This window comes from Herpailurus yagouaroundi, unplaced genomic scaffold (assembly GCF_014898765.1).
Source record: "Herpailurus yagouaroundi ecotype Mexico unplaced genomic scaffold, PumYag 162, whole genome shotgun sequence".
In the NCBI taxonomy this organism is placed as follows: Eukaryota; Metazoa; Chordata; class Mammalia; order Carnivora; family Felidae; genus Herpailurus; species Herpailurus yagouaroundi.
The window spans coordinates 46650866-46666221 of NW_024412403.1; the positions used below are offsets into that span (position 1 = coordinate 46650866).

At 42.1% G+C, this 15356-nt stretch overlaps 2 protein-coding genes across 10 annotated transcripts in view; one reads left to right on the forward strand and one right to left on the reverse strand.

Annotated features, from left to right (window-relative positions):
• CRYBG3 (crystallin beta-gamma domain containing 3) overlaps positions 1-7133 on the forward strand; it is a 139836-nt gene extending 132703 nt beyond the window's left edge. For all 4 annotated transcript variants that reach the window (XM_040484264.1, XM_040484266.1, XM_040484267.1 and 1 more), the window contains 4 exons: positions 472-595; positions 4063-4221; positions 5578-5737; positions 6495-7133. In XM_040484264.1, coding sequence (XP_040340198.1) covers positions 472-595; positions 4063-4221; positions 5578-5737; positions 6495-6583 — 532 coding nt within the window. In that variant the 3' untranslated portion in view covers positions 6584-7133. The remainder of the gene's footprint in view (positions 1-471; positions 596-4062; positions 4222-5577; positions 5738-6494) is intronic.
• A 594-nt stretch (positions 7134-7727) lies between these two features.
• The window catches only part of RIOX2 (ribosomal oxygenase 2), a 28023-nt gene continuing 20394 nt past the window's right edge, over positions 7728-15356 (reverse strand). For 5 of the 6 annotated variants that reach the window (XM_040484271.1, XM_040484269.1, XM_040484268.1 and 2 more), the window contains exons 6-10: positions 13606-13708; positions 12644-12812; positions 10580-10668; positions 8913-8999; positions 7728-8485 (exon numbers count right to left, since the gene is read on the reverse strand). In XM_040484271.1, the coding sequence (XP_040340205.1) occupies positions 8327-8485; positions 8913-8999; positions 10580-10668; positions 12644-12812; positions 13606-13708 (607 nt within the window). In that variant the 3' untranslated portion in view covers positions 7728-8326. The remainder of the gene's footprint in view (positions 8486-8912; positions 9000-10579; positions 10669-12643; positions 12813-13605; positions 13709-15356) is intronic. The other variant, XM_040484273.1, reaches the window with a different exon arrangement.

Sequence of the window (15356 nt, forward strand, 5' to 3'; positions counted from 1 at the left end):
GGTTTTCTGGGTTATTTAGGCAGGTGTAGGTGGAATCTAAGTGATCAGCAGGACGCGCGGTGAGCCCAGCGTCCTCCTACGCCGCCATCCTGACAAGTGTCTAAACCTAGTATTTTGTAACTGGTAACAGGGAAAGGCTGTGGTCTTTGAATGTTAAACTGTTACCAAAAAAAAAAAAAAAAAAAGACAGCATTATCAAAGACACACAGAATTTTAGACCCGGAGGGAACCTCGTTTTAGAAGTAAGGAAACCAGAATCCTAACTGGAATGCAAATCTTCTGAGCCCCAGTGCAGTGGGCTTCCTCCCAGTCCCTCCTATCCTTTCTGTTAAAAAACAGTTATACATTTTTTCTTTGAAAATCTACAAACCCAGAAGTTTTAAAGAATGAACCTTGTACACAAGAAGGTGTTTTTGATAAGAGATTGCTTTTTGTTTTTAAGTATTCTGTTTTTTTCCTGCTTTTATATAGATGGATAGCTTATGAAGGATCCAATTTCTTAGGAAGACAAATCCTACTCGAGCCTAATGAGATCCCAAATTGGACAGCATTCAGTGGATGGAAAACAATTGGTTCCCTCCGTCCTATGAAGCAGGTAAGGAGAAGAGAAAAAACCCATAAGATCCAAAATAGCTTGATTTTTCTAGTACAAATGTCATGAACCACAGCATCTGAAATATTGACCATTTAGTTTGACATTTATGTTACAAGGGGATCAAATTAGGATGAGAAATCGTGTAGATGTTAACCAATTCATTAAATTGTGTCTAAGGTCAATGTTGGGTTTTAGGTTTAAGTCCACAATCTTACTGACCTTGTTGACCTTTCATGGAAAAAATAAATATCATCAGGTCTGTGGAAAGCAAAGAAAACAATGAAGTCGGAGACTGCCCTAGTTTTACTTTCTGAGTACTTGGATGTTTTCCCCTACTTAATAAAACTCAGGATGGATCTTACACACCTACTGCTTGTCGATCTTCCGTTCAAAAGCTTCTGGGTCACAGAAAGGAAATATCAGCATGTGTGGAGCCATGGGAGGTTTCACAGAAGGTGGGAAAGCCAAGCCAGGCGATCAGGCGTGATCGTCAGTGGATATGCCATTTGACTTCTAATTTGAAAGACTTCTCACTTGATTCCAACAACAGCCCTTTAAGGTAGGAGTTGTTATTCCCATTTTCCAGATGGGAAAATAAAGGCCAGAGAGGTAAAGCAAATTAGCAAAAGTCCTCCAACTGTCAGAACCAGGATTTGAACCCAGATTTATTTTCTAAAATTTGTGTTGAGCAGCCACACGCTTAACTTCGTCCAAAATAAGATCAACATTTACAGAGTGGCACCATACATTCCAGGCACTGAGCTGAGGGTCGCATAGTGGATAGAAGTGCTGAGGCTCTGATGTTCAGGTTGGACATATGGCAGCCAGTAAGTGGTCTTGCTGCCCCTGCCCCCCGCCACACACACATCCACACTGTGCCCATTCCCACCACTCTCTGGTTCTGTTGGTTCAAATCCTGGCTCTGCCACTTGTAAGCAGTGTGACTTTGGGTGAGTCACTTCACTTCCTGGCACCTCAGATTCCTCTCATGAAACAGCGATCCCCTTGCTCACCTCTCAGTATTGTTGTGAGGATTAAATAAGAACATGTATGTAAAGAGCCTGACACGACATCTGGCTTACATTACTGTGGGAACACATTTATTTTGAAAGTTCCTTCATCAGTGTCCCTTGAGAGAATTAGAGATGCTCTTCTGAGTGACACTAAACGTGAGCAGGCTTTTCCTGGCAAAGAGTTGGTGGTACAGGATTTCATGACCTTCACATCTGGCTTATTCCTCACTCCGGTCACATGAGATGGTGGGTAATCCTACTGAAAACCATAGGAAAAAGCAAGGCAGAAGTGGGAATTCAGTTTAGCTTTTCCCAACTATATAATAATGCTTAATCCTAGGTTGTTAGGAACTTTAGAGGCCAACCTAGACGCTAAGACTATCCTCTCACTTGTGAAACGTAGCTCCTTACTGGAGAAGGTCTCTGTGATTGTTCAGGGTCCCGAGATCAAGGATAGCTAGAACAGCAGCCTCTAATTTCACATAAAAGTTTTTTGACAGTTAACACTGTGTTGTTATTGTGTTGTGCTTTAGGACCTGATTCCCATTCTGGTTTAATAATCAATTTTAAGAATATTTTTAGATTATTTTGTCTTTGTTTATTTAGGCCACAGCTTTAGAATCCAGCGAAGGAATTCTGGGTTTCTAAAACAGTATTATTATGGGTCATTTCCGTTTTGGTGAGGCTCTCGGTACTGCTGTAATTCATCTTCTTGTATGGAAATTCAGGAATAATTAAAATGCGATCCTCTTTGAGTTTGGGAATTAGGAAGTCACTAAGGCACTTATAATGCACATCACTATTTTAAAGTGTAATTACAGAAGAGTCAGACTACAAGTGTGTAATAAGGGTAATTAGTACTTTGCTTGAGTTAATTGATTAAAACTGTAATGTTTGGTCCTAACATAATTGGAATTGTGTCCTCTGTGAAGGTCACACCTCACGCCTGTTTTCTGTGTGCAAAGTAAAGAAACTAATAAAGCTGTACTGAAGCCTCAAGAATTAAAAATTGGCAGTGGGAGACTTACAGAATTATATCCCTCCTATAAACTTATTATCAATCACAGGTATTTAAGCTCATTCATTAATGTGGTAGTGCTCTGAAGCATTGAAAACATTTTGCTAGTAGAGGTCTTTTTTACCGGCTTTAAATGGCCAGATACAAATGTGTCCTTCTATTTGCCTAAGTACTCAGAATGTTTATTTCCTTAGAAAGGCCAAATGTGGCAGCAATATACCAAAATTCAGCTGGCTTTCAGTTGATCTGAGTTTCAAGAGTAGAATATGGCGGGCTTACCATGATACATTATTGCATTTACCTAGCACTTACCTAGTGCTTCCTTATTAAATAGATGGTTTGTTATTACCTAGCAGAATTCTGATTAGGGTGCCAGCATATGACCCAAGGTGGGGATGTGGAGTGTCTTGTATTTTATTTCATTAAGACAGGAGGCCTATGGCTGAAAAAATGGTTTCTGGGGCGTTTCCATCCTATGCTGTGTCCCTTCCTCCTCTGACTTAATTCACACCACCACCTTCTCTTGTTCTCTGTGTCTGAGGATAATTAGTACACGTAAGCAAACCTTAGAGCATCATGGTTAAGAAGGACAGTTTTGGTGAAGGCCAACCTGGCTTCTGCACATCTGTGTTAACTTTGTAAATTTGGCTCATAATTGTACTTTCCTAAAGGGTTCTTCTGGTTATTGACTTGGACAGATAATACAGTAGCCCAGAAAGCATTTATTTTAGCACGCTGTTTGACATATACTAAGCTCTCAATAAATATTAACTATTATCCTTAGAGGCAAGTCCTAGATTTAGTATTGTATTTGAAAACTTTGTGTATGTATTCCAGGCCCAGGGGATGAAGTTCTTGAATACCCACATAGTGATTAAACATACATAGTCTCTTCTCTTGAAGTGTAAAGGTCCACAACGTATAAATTAAACACACTACCACAGCTGCTCAGGCCCTCAGCTACCTGGGTTTTTCAAGACTTTCACAGCAGGCGTTTGGCACTTAACAGTAGCTCAAACAGCGGGTCTCATTATTGCAGTGTTCGCTAAGTTGTTGTTAGAGCCTTGTAGGTGTGCAGTATCTCGCCCTCCTCCTCTTCCCCTTGCTCTCCCAGCACAGATGGGACACCCTGGTTCCTGAATGAAACTGAGCAAGTCCGGCATGCTTCACTGCCCCTTGCCATGTGGCATTTTAATGAATGAAACTATTACCTTTCACTTTTCCAAAAGGGCCGTGTTGAGAAAAGTGTTCAGTGACCTGAGGTCTGTCAGTAGAAAAATAGTAACTTAAACATACTGACTCAAGGGAGGAAGGGCGCAAGTGCATAGCAAGCCGAATTCCGTCACCGCCTGCATTCTAAGCTGCTGTCCTGTGGAAGGCTTGATTGCCAGGTTCATAATGTTTTTTCCTAATTGGCGGTCTCTCCCCTGTGCTAGCCTGCAGTGTACATCAGAATAAGGAACCGGGCCCAGGACGAGTACCTGACCGTCACCGGCAACGTCGCTGACACAAGGGCAACATCTGTGTGCGTTTCTCCCTATAGCGGCAAGACCACTCAGGTTTGGCACTACTGCCGAGGACTCTTCAAGTCCAAGGTAACCACCCACTGATACCTCACCCTGCCTTTTGGCTTTTTCTTTTGGAAACCAGAATCTTGCCCGATGAAATGGGAGTATAAAATAATGCAAAGGTCGGGGCACCTGGGTGTCTCAGTCGGTTGAGCGACTGCGGCTCAGGTCAGGATCTCACGGTCCGTGAGTTCGAGCCCCGTGTCGGGCTCCTGTGCAGACAGCTCGGAGCCTGGAGCCTGCTTTGGATTCTTTGTCTCCATTTCTCTCTGCCCCTGCCCTGCTCGCACTCGGTCTCTCAAAAAGTGTATAAACATTTAAAAAAAAAACTTAAAATAATGCACCTTCCTAGAAACAGTTGTATGATTATTCAGATACTGTGATGTATATTACTAAGGCTTTTCAGTGAAATCGACTTAGAAACTGAATTTTCTAGATGGGAAAATTCTCTATTTGAAGTGAAAAACTAAGGTTATCACACACTGGATATGCCTAAATGATTTTTTTTTTAATTTTTTTTTTTTCAACGTTTATTTATTTTGGGGACAGAGAGAGACAGAGCATGAACGGGGGAGGGGCAGAGAGAGAGGGAGACACAGAATCGGAAACAGGCTCCAGGCTCTGAGCCATTAGCCCAGAGCCTGACGCGGGGCTCGAACTCATGGACCGCGAGATCGTGACCTGGCTGAAGTCGGACGCTTAACCGACTGCGCCACCCAGGTGCCCCTAAATGATTTTTTTAAAACCAGTGACAACTCACTGGATTCAACTGGACATTGTGCTTTTGTGACACATTCCTTACTGTGGCCCAGGTAAAATCAGGTGTCTGTGATTTAAACATGTTAAACCTTTCGCTTTCAAAATACACAAGGAAGCAGTAGTACAAGAAGTTGTTACTGGAGAAAGCTTAGAAAAACCAAGTTTACATTGTGATGCTCCTTTACATTTGATGCTCTGGGGAACAGAACACCAGTTTTATTATGTCACCAATGGATTGCCTACCTTTTTCTCATCAACAAAAATGAAAAGCACTTAAGAGTAATTATCATTGGCTATCTAGCACATCACGGATGCTTTCATAGGAAAACCAAGCTCCAGTGATCCGATACGTTTATGCTAATAAACATTTAATTGTAATGCAGCAAACCTTCATTGACCATCTGTTGTCAGATGCAGGTATCCTTTTAAAAAATGAGCACCTCTATTTCAGTAGATCTATTTCTGTACCATCTCCTCTCAGCCATAAAGAAGACTTAAAAAGTTAGTGGAATTGTAACTATGCTATACAGTCTTTTTTAGATGGGAGTTGTGTAAAGAAAAGGGACCCCGTTCACTTGATTCGAGATAACACAGTGCTGCCAATTTTCTTCCTAATCCTCTTAGGCCAGTGATACATGCCTGGATGTGATTGGTGGCCGGGACACACCTGGAGCCAAAGTGGCTCTATGGACCGAACACGGACAGTTCCGGCAGAAGTGGAGGCTGAACAGAAATGGAACCATCAGCTCCTATCTCAGTGATCAGCTTGTCCTTGATGTTAAAGGTGGGCCTTTGAACAAACCCACAGGACAAACGTTGTGTGTCCCTGGATGTAATGTAAATTCCAAACCTCCTCCTCTTCCTGGGTAAAAGAAATACTAAGCTATTTCTAATTATTCTTGAAAAGAGATAACGCTGTTTTAATGAACAAAACAATTAGCTACTTGGATCAAGTAGGAAAAGCCTAAGGACAAACCTTAGAAGGTTTTTGTACATTAGTACAGTTGTAAAATCCTCATTTGCTACGTGATCTTTGAGAACATTTGTAAATGTGAAGCTTCATCAACTATAAGATGTCCTGTTTCTTAGAAAGAAACCTCTTTTTGCTGTGAACTGCTGTACTCCTTAAAAACCTTCAGTTAAAACTGACGGTGGGTATTGTTCAAGCTTGTTTATTAGCAAGGTCCGGGCTGTTGCTTTAACTGGCTTAGTCATAGCCACTGTCCGTGTGGAAGCAAAATCACAGCCCCTGACATTCAGCCAGAGCCGCCTCCGACCCAGCGCTTTGACTGCAAAAGCAGTGTGCCCCAACAAAGCGATTCTGAACAACAATTTACACCCCTTAGTTTTTCAGTTTGAGCCATGATAAGGTCCGGTTTGAGGTTAATAACAGCTAAGCTTATTTAAACTCAGTTTTCCATCTCAGGCTGCTCTGTAAATCAAATATTATTCTACCACACAATGGGCTGAACAAAAGCTTGTGAACATGGTTAAGCACCTGTGTGAACAAATCATCTTTTCTTTTGGAATTTCTATTGTAGGAGGAAATTATTATGACAAGACTCATGTAATTGTAAATCAACCCCTGGAGGGAGAAGAAACACAGAAATGGGACATTGAAATATTGTAAGAGAATTGGCAACATCTCGAGAAAGAGCAAAGGAAGAAGGAACTTCACATCCCATGGAGAGGAAGCTCCTTGTCCTCAGACTTCTCCATCACTGAGCAGAAGGTTTTCTCCCAGGTTCCAATCCATTGTTGTTAACCGTGGAAAAGCTCAAAGTGTTCTTGCCAGCTATTCAGTGTTCCTATGAAGAACACATGTTCTGATTTCTGTGAAAGGTTCTATTCCTGCTTGATCTCCATCAAGTGTGTGTTTTCTCTCCTAAGATCCTCCTAGTAGATGGGTGTGAGTGCTTAGCACAGGACAACAGATTCCTTTAGGTCAGGTTGTACTTTGCCTAGAAGATAATTTTTTAGCAATACCTGAAAACATATTTAATAAGCCTTCCTATTAAGCTGCTGTATTTAGGTAAGCCTTAAAGGTTCTTCTCTATTGAAGCTTTTATAACAGAAGCACCTTAAGTATTCATACTTGTAACTGACCCCAGGGAGGACCTCAGCTTTGTTAGGAAAAAGGCTCAAGTACTGGCATATTTTCTGTGGCCAAGCTAAAAAAAGCTAAAAAAAACAAAAACAAAAAAAAAAAAACAAAAAAAACACACAAATAACCTGTGGCCATCCTTTTCCTCTGTAGTACCAGGCACCCTTCAGGGTGGCAAGACTGTAACCAGTGGTCACCTGTCCTGGTGCTGAGGCCTCATCCTAGATTCTGCCTGATCTGCCCTCGAGGAGTGTTTAGTCACAGTTTTCTTTACTGAAGTAAATTTCAGATGTTCAAATGAAAACCCAAATAGTATTTGAGCCTTGACTCTACCATTTTATTTAATTAAATGACTGAAAACTCAGCTTTCCATTTATAAGCAAAATCAGGTTGGATATCAAGTAATGGTTACCACCTTTAAAAATTAGTTCTTAGTATTTTTTCCTCCTGAGTTGGTTTTAAACAAATTGAGACAGCTGTTCCCCCTCATACCCAACTTTTACCAGAAAGCAAAAAACCACCTATTTTTATATAGATTCAATCTGCTAGCAATATTTTTAAATATCCCCCTATAAGCACTTTAGAATATAAAATAACAGTGAATTGTTTAAACACAAAGACCCGCTATTTTGAGCATTTTTTTTATAGAGACTTGGTCTTTCCATGTAAATTTCCTTCACTCTCAGGCTTTTTGTCATCTTTGAAGCAGCGTTGTAAAACTCCCTTAAGCCCATAGATGTGAGTGCCTCTCATTAGTTTGGCAGTATTTAATGAAACTTATAGGGGTAAATTTATTTTAATGGGGGGGTTATGTATACACAAAGGTATGTATATTTTCATTGTAAAAAACCAATTTAAAATTTCTTTAATTGTTGAAAAGATTTTTATAGAGCCAGTGAAGCTCTTTAAAGAAGTTGTTTCTTCCAAAGAACAAAGCCAGGTAAATGACATTCAAATTTCAGTGATACATTTATTGGAGTTGTACCTTTTCTACCACACTGGATTAAAGAAGTTTGTCAAAAGTACAGTTTTGTTACTTTCTGAGACATACACTTCATCTGCCATTCTTTCCTCCATGTGCCTCTGTAATACACATGGCCAACCAACTTCCTGAAACAGGGAGGGCTCACGTTGTTAGGTAAGGACAGTTGTAGAACCATTCCCAAGCTGCTGACTGAAAGCAACAGAAGCTGCCTAGCACATAAATGTTTGCTCCTCCTCTTCTCATACGTATGTAACAGATGGTCCGTTCTCAATTCTGGAAAGGCACTAGACTACCTGGATTAAGCATTCTGTCCAGAGGGATAACACCAGATTTTCCTTTTCCTCATCTGTAGGAAGTTTCAGGTTCTTGACAGAAACAGCTGGATGGCCCCAAATTTGCTTCAGTGCATCCATATGTGATAAAGGAAAGCGAAGTCCATGAGACTGAAAAAGGACAAACCATTTAGATAAAAAATGTACTTTCATAAAAAAAACTCCTATAGTTATCAGTACATCATTTTTGATAACCTTAAAAGTAGGCAACCTACAGAACTGGCCAATTCCCATATAAAAATTTAGACTTTATGAAAGGCATCCTAGTTTATATAATAGTCATTTGCACTGCTTCATATTTATTACATTACACATTTCCTTCAAGGCTGCAAGTCCCAGCTAGGATCTTTTAAAGCTGGTATATGTACATCACAGAACTGTCTGGCTTCATCATCCCCATGCAAGGGCTTTGTCAATTGTGTGAAACGTTAAGTCCATGCTGCGATCATAAAAAAGCACATCACCCATAAATCAAAGGTAACACATTCTTCCCAGCCACCACCAAATCACAGGAAAGACATTTTAGGTTGGAACGGACCTCTGTTTCCTCATTTCCCATCATGTGTGTCTCTCTCCTGTTCTTTAAGGAATGATAGATGTAAATCATCTTTTCCTGAGTTTCGTCCTTTAAAAGAAAAAAAGGGGAGGGGTGGGTTAAGTTGTCAACAACAAAATAGGAGGTGACTACTAGGAGTGTTTTCCAATAATGAAATTCAACACCCAGAATACTGTAAAGAATCTTTTTGACACAAAATGATTATATACAAGGTATATATTATAATCAGATTACTATTTGTATGTAACAAATAGGCACTTTTTAAAGAGTGTAGCTGGTAGAACATCATCAGAAATGGGGTTTAAGAAAACAAATGTTTACATATCAACTTATCAATGAAACACAAGTTTGTTCCTTTGATCCTAACAGCACAGTTTTATGTCAGAATTTGACATTCCCAGTTATAGATAAGCTGACAATTTATGAACACCATGGAGCAAATATTACCAGCCACAGGAGCTATAAAAACTTCCAATTACAGTAGCCTCCCAAATAGTCCCAACTTCCCTTCCTTTCCATCCTACACAGGGGGGTTTATCATCCTCATCAGAATCCTCACTCATTCCTGGTCACCTCTTACATCAGGGTCAAAGACCTTGGCCTGATACAGAAGGTCTCAAATTCTGTATATCAGAATAATTCTGATTATCAGAATAACTAGGATTTTTTTTTTTTTAATAGGAATACAAGAGTGTATACTTCTGAGGTTTTTTTTCCTGTGTGTTTTATAAATCAGTCCTCTCCAGGTCTGGCCATGATGGCTGTGACAGTCTGCTTATGGACACACCTAGCTGCCCCACACTCTCATCCCCTTCCAATCATTTATGGAGTACCTATCAAGATAGCGAATTAAAAGGAAGAGGGTGAAGTCATAGGGCAGGGGATGGTGTCCAGGGAGCTTTACTAATAAATAGAGAAGCTCCAACCCAGAGCAGATGAAACCCAGGAATTTAAAACTTCTAAAACTTTTCCAGTTGGGGCACCTGGGTGGCTCAGGCATTTGTGCCTCCGACTCTTGATTTCAGCTCAGCTCATGATCTCACAACAGTGAGATCAAGCCCTGAATCAGCATGCCCAGCATGGAGCCTGCTTAAGATTCTCCTTCTCTCTCTTTGCCCTTCCCCCACTGGCACTCACTCCAAAAAAAAAAAAAAATTCCAGTAGAGTCAAGGATCAGTTAGCCAGTTCTGGCAACCATAGGATTAGGTGACAAGGTTATGGAATGTCGACTTTCTTCTCCATGATCTACAAGATAGAGATTTTTTGAGAAGAAACCTTCACAAAGCCATACATAATGATAGATTTGGACAACATTCAGGAGGGGAGAGGGACTGAGGGAGGTGCATGAACAAGGGTCTGCAGTTATCTGAGCAAGAGCAGTATGGCCTGAGACCAGGCAATAATCTCCACATGAGGGGAATAAAGGAGAATCTGTGGGGATGAGGGCAAGCCCCAAACGTCCAACAGGCAGGCCTCTCTGGCCCAGTGAGATGTAAGCACCATCTGATTGATGTAAAGCCAGGGCACAAAGTTATGAGGACAGATGCATGAGGGGTAAAGGCAGGGGCTGTTTGTTAATTTGATAACCTGAGGCCCGTGACAGAAATGTTCTGAGAAAAGAGGAAACCTCCTCCCCTCTGTATACTCACAGACTGATCCTGATGCAGCCCTACTGTGAGGATGGTGTGGTCTTTAAACTGCAGTCTCACTGTGCTGTCCAACCTTGGTAACTGTCCACCTAGAAGACCCACAGGGAGAAAGACAACCTTCACAAGAGGAAACCCAGGTTGAATCTTGTCTGTGGGTAAAATCTAAATGTGGGGTACCCTCCAACTCAAGTATTGGCTTACCCTATATTTATAATGATACTGAAATATAGTTTATATCCTTATGGAGCTCATTCTTCCAGTGCAGATGTTTAACAGATCAGTAACGATAGATGGTTAAGCATATTAAATAGATGTATACAATACCATGGAAGCATGACAACTGTCACAATAGGGCCACCATGCCTTCTGCACACAACACTCCCTTCCCCAGTTTCTGTCCTCTGCCTCTTGCTCTACACGTGGACCCTGAAAGGACTGTGTTCAAACTGCACCATCTCACCAACTAGTTGTATAATCATAGCAAATTATTCTATCCATGTAGGTCAAGCATAAGATCATAAAAGCCAGCTAATAAAATTCACAGAAATAAAAAAATAGTGCTTTCCCAAGTTAGATTTAACTTAGTGAAAAAGTAGCCACTAAAAACAGACTAATCTTACAGGGTCATCTGGTTAAAGAGTCTTGAAAATACAGAGCCCTATGGACGATAATGGGTAAGACAAGGAAAACCTTAGAGAAGATATTCCGTGCCATAAGCTGATACTCAGAAAACGGTTCTATAAAGATGAAAATATATGCTGAAAAAAATCTGCTTTGAATAGGACCAAACTAATTCTAAACTTCCCCTAAAGATTGTACTAAAAATATAAATAGAATCCATGTTAGAGGCAACCTTATAGACTATTTCAGTGGTTCTCAACTATGATAAATAAGGTTTTAATAAAAATTAGTAAAAATGAGACTCTTACTCCATGGAGAAAGCACCAAGCAGCCCGAGATTGGGCCTGGAGCTCACAGCCACGTGTCGGTGCTCTGCTGAACACAGTCCCCCTGAACACCAACAGTAAGCAAGGCCCCTCCTCTGTGAGAGAGCCAGACTAAAACAAGACCGCTCCACAATCATGTCTGAACTCAGGCAAAAGGAAGAACTTTGTCCCAACCTCCAAAAGGACCACAGGTCCCCATCCTGCTAATCCGGGAAGCAGATCCCATTTTACTAATTCCAACTTCAGCTTCCTTTCACTCCTCCTGCCTACAGAAGACCCAATTAGACTCCCTATTTTCTGACAGCATCCAACTCAGAGCAAAGCCCCACTCTCTTAACCCTCCTAAAAAATCACCTAACCAGAGCCCAAATCCTATAAAGCCTTCCAACACTCTTTTACTGAGATGCCCCACAACCCTCAATAGTGTGTGGTCTTCCCAGTTGCAGTAAGTCCTAAACCCATTTGTCCCCCTGCAGGAGTGCCATACTGATGGTATACTATCACCATCTATCCACAAGTGTTAGGTCATTTGCAGCCTAAACCTGTCCCAAAGTAGTCACATGGGACTTAGGGAAAGTTGGTGACCACCTTGGGCATTCTTAAATTTCACCTGCTGGTGGCAACATTTTACCCATCACTGAGTTCATCTTGTTGGAATTAGTTCAGTGTTCAAGTTATTAAAACTTCCTGAAGATGATGAATACCAGAGGACCCATAAATACACCTATTTTTCACCCACAATCACAGGGCTCTTTCTCCCCAACATGCTGGGAGGCAGGATGCCTAAAGGTACAGCATGTCCTATCCAAACGTAACATGCCAAAGACAGATCCTGGTCCACCTTACCAGCTTCTTGGGGCACCTGAGTGGCTCACTGGTTAAGTGATGGACTTTCGATTTTGGCTCAGGTCATGATCTCACGCTTCGTGAGATGGAGCCCTACATTGGGCTCTGCACTGACAGCATGGAGCCTGCCTGGGATTTTCTCTCTCCCTCTCTCTCAAATAAACTTTAAGATGCTTCTTACTTTCCATCTTCCCAAAGAGGAGCCCACCCAGGAAAGCCTCAAAATATCCCACATCAGCCCAACCACCTAGAAGAAAAGCAAAAGCTCCACCTGGCGTTGAAAACTCTGATCCGTCTCCCATATGGTAAGGGGGAAGTCTGTTCATAACAAAATCCTTCTTCATGTCTGCTGAAAGCAGCTCTTTGGTGCCCTCCAGGCGGTCTGCAAGGGTCCTCAGAAAGCCACTTAATCTTGTTGCAACAGCTGTGGCTTCCACCTGCTGGAAAGAGATGTGAGTGCTGGCCCAAACTCCAACAAGACTTACCACCAAGGTCCTGGTCTCCAAAGTAGTACACTGAGCATAATCACCCAGTACAGACGAAGATCCATGATGCTTCTGGGGGTACGGGGCAGGGGACAACCAGTGTGTTTAAGAATACCCCATTATTTCCTTGTAACCACTATTCATCATAAGCTGCCTTTTGTTAGCCAAAACAAGATCAATTGTCAGGATTTTGCCTAGAAAGAGGGATCCCTAGAAATATGGTGCAGTCTCGGCTCTGCCTTTAGGAAGGCAACTCATCGTCCTGAGGTGACTGCTTCAGACAGTGAAAGTAACCTTTGCTCATCTTAGCACTAATTCAGTCACCTCAAAACTAGCCTAACAGTGCTGCTGTTTCAAACATAAAACAAGGATGCAGAGGAAAGCCAGGAATACCCCAGTACCCCAAGGATCTCCTGTGGGTCTCTCCTAAGTAATCATGTGCAATCAATCTATGGCTCTCCTAGCCACACGTCTTACTTATTCAACCACTTATTCAGCCAGCGTCCTCACAGCGCCTGCTACTGCCACCGTGACATATGGAAAGAGGGCTGTCTGCACAACACCCTAGGCTCTTTGGGTCCCACGTCACGTGCGGCACGACCCTCCTCTGCAAACCTCCCAGCTCTGCCATCAGCCCAGGAGACAAGCTTGACTCCTGTGGGAGGAAGGATCCTGGAGTCCCTCCGAGGGGGACCACGGCTTCTGCCGGCCTGGGCTGCCACTCCCCCCACCCGCCTTCACTCCTCACCAGGAGCAGCTGCCGGGGTATGCCAGCCCGGAACTCCAGATCTTCCTTTGCGGTGTCAAACACAAGCCCCGACATGGTGTCCAAAAGGAAATCTCCCCATGAACTGCAACATGCACCAAAAAAGAAAACAGAGCACACACGGAATTTACAAAAAACACTGATTTCGAGAGTAAATCCCAAAGCTACAAAGGGCATTCCAACTTTCTTCCCTTCCCCAGGCATCGTGAGTTTAATTAATTTGACATTACTCAGCACAAAAAACTTTAAAAGACCTTCATCAATCACACAGCTTCTCTCCCCCGCCTTTCCCAGACACTCACGTGGAAAGTTAAAAGTGGGAAGCTAGACTTTATTCACAATTTTTCCTAAAGATACCACACAATCATATACAGTCTAAGTGGGAAGTTCAAGGGACCAATATTTTTTAATGTCTTTAACTATAACACAAGTGTCTATGAGAGGAGCTTTGTAGGAGATTTTAACAATTATAGGACATAAAAAATGTTTACGTTCAAAAACTCCAAAAGAAATACATTTAGGGTAACCGTAAGATCCCTAGACTGTAATCATCTGAACTGTTAGACGCTACATTTTCCTTTTTCCCTTGTAATAGAGGGGCACTCTTCCCCAGTAAAATATCCAACATCAACAATTTTAAAATAGTCAACTTGCAACTTGTCGAAACTCTAGCAGTGGTTTACTGTGAGAGAAGGGTAGAATCCAATGGCCAAAAATAACATCTAGGGATGAGCATCGGTGTTCAATTACCTGTGCTTTCTCTGGGGCATTTACCACTGGCTCACTCCCAAATGTGTGCCACTGTAAGAAATGCTCTGTGGGGTTGCTCTCTTTAAACATTTCTTAGCTGTTTAAAATTTTCCTCAGTGTCACCAGATTTCAAATTGCCGGCTACGTGCAAAATGGAAATTCACAGTATGACTTTTGCTTCTCACCCACTAAGCAAAATTAACACTTTTATGCTTCCCTTCCGGAAAAGTGGCAAACGAAGACAAAAGCCACATCAGAGACACTTTCCCTAAGACGTCCACCCTTTGGCATCTTCACCACTTTATAACTTCACGTTACACCCAACCTCACAGATCTGACTGCGTGAACCTCCTCCTGGAGATTTTTCACCAGCACAAAAATAAGCTCCTTTTGCAAGGCCATAGGTGAAATCATGTGGCAGTAGCTCATGAAGAGATTAACTGCAGCTAACCAGAGCTCTGTGCTCTTTTCAGAGTCAGAATGGATGTTGGGCCTTTCCAGAATTTGAGGTTAATACCTCTTGAGGGGTTCACCTTGGTAAAATAGCCAAACCAACCTGCTGCTGTCCCACAGAGGTCCCAAAAATTCCCAAAAAAGCTACCCTTAAGAGGTGTTAGGAAAAGGCCCCGAAATCCTCACCCTGCCACAGTGCCTTCAAGAGTACTAGGACCAAAGCACAGGGACATCTCTGGGGAGCAATGGTTCTTGAGTTAAATTTGTCCCATTCTAGCCCCAGAACCACTGATAAAGGCTCAGGTCAGAGTCTGACCTACACACGTCAGTCATGGTGTCCATCCACATCCCCAGCTGACCAAAGACGTGGGTGGGACCCAGGGAAGAGCCCACTAGCTCTTCACTCTTGGAACTAGGAAACAGTTTAGCAAAAGTAAAAGCTATTAAGTTCACTGAGATAAAGGGAGGTCAGACAAGGAACCTAATAATGGCTTATGGTGAGTCAATGTTATGAGTGAACAGAAGATGAG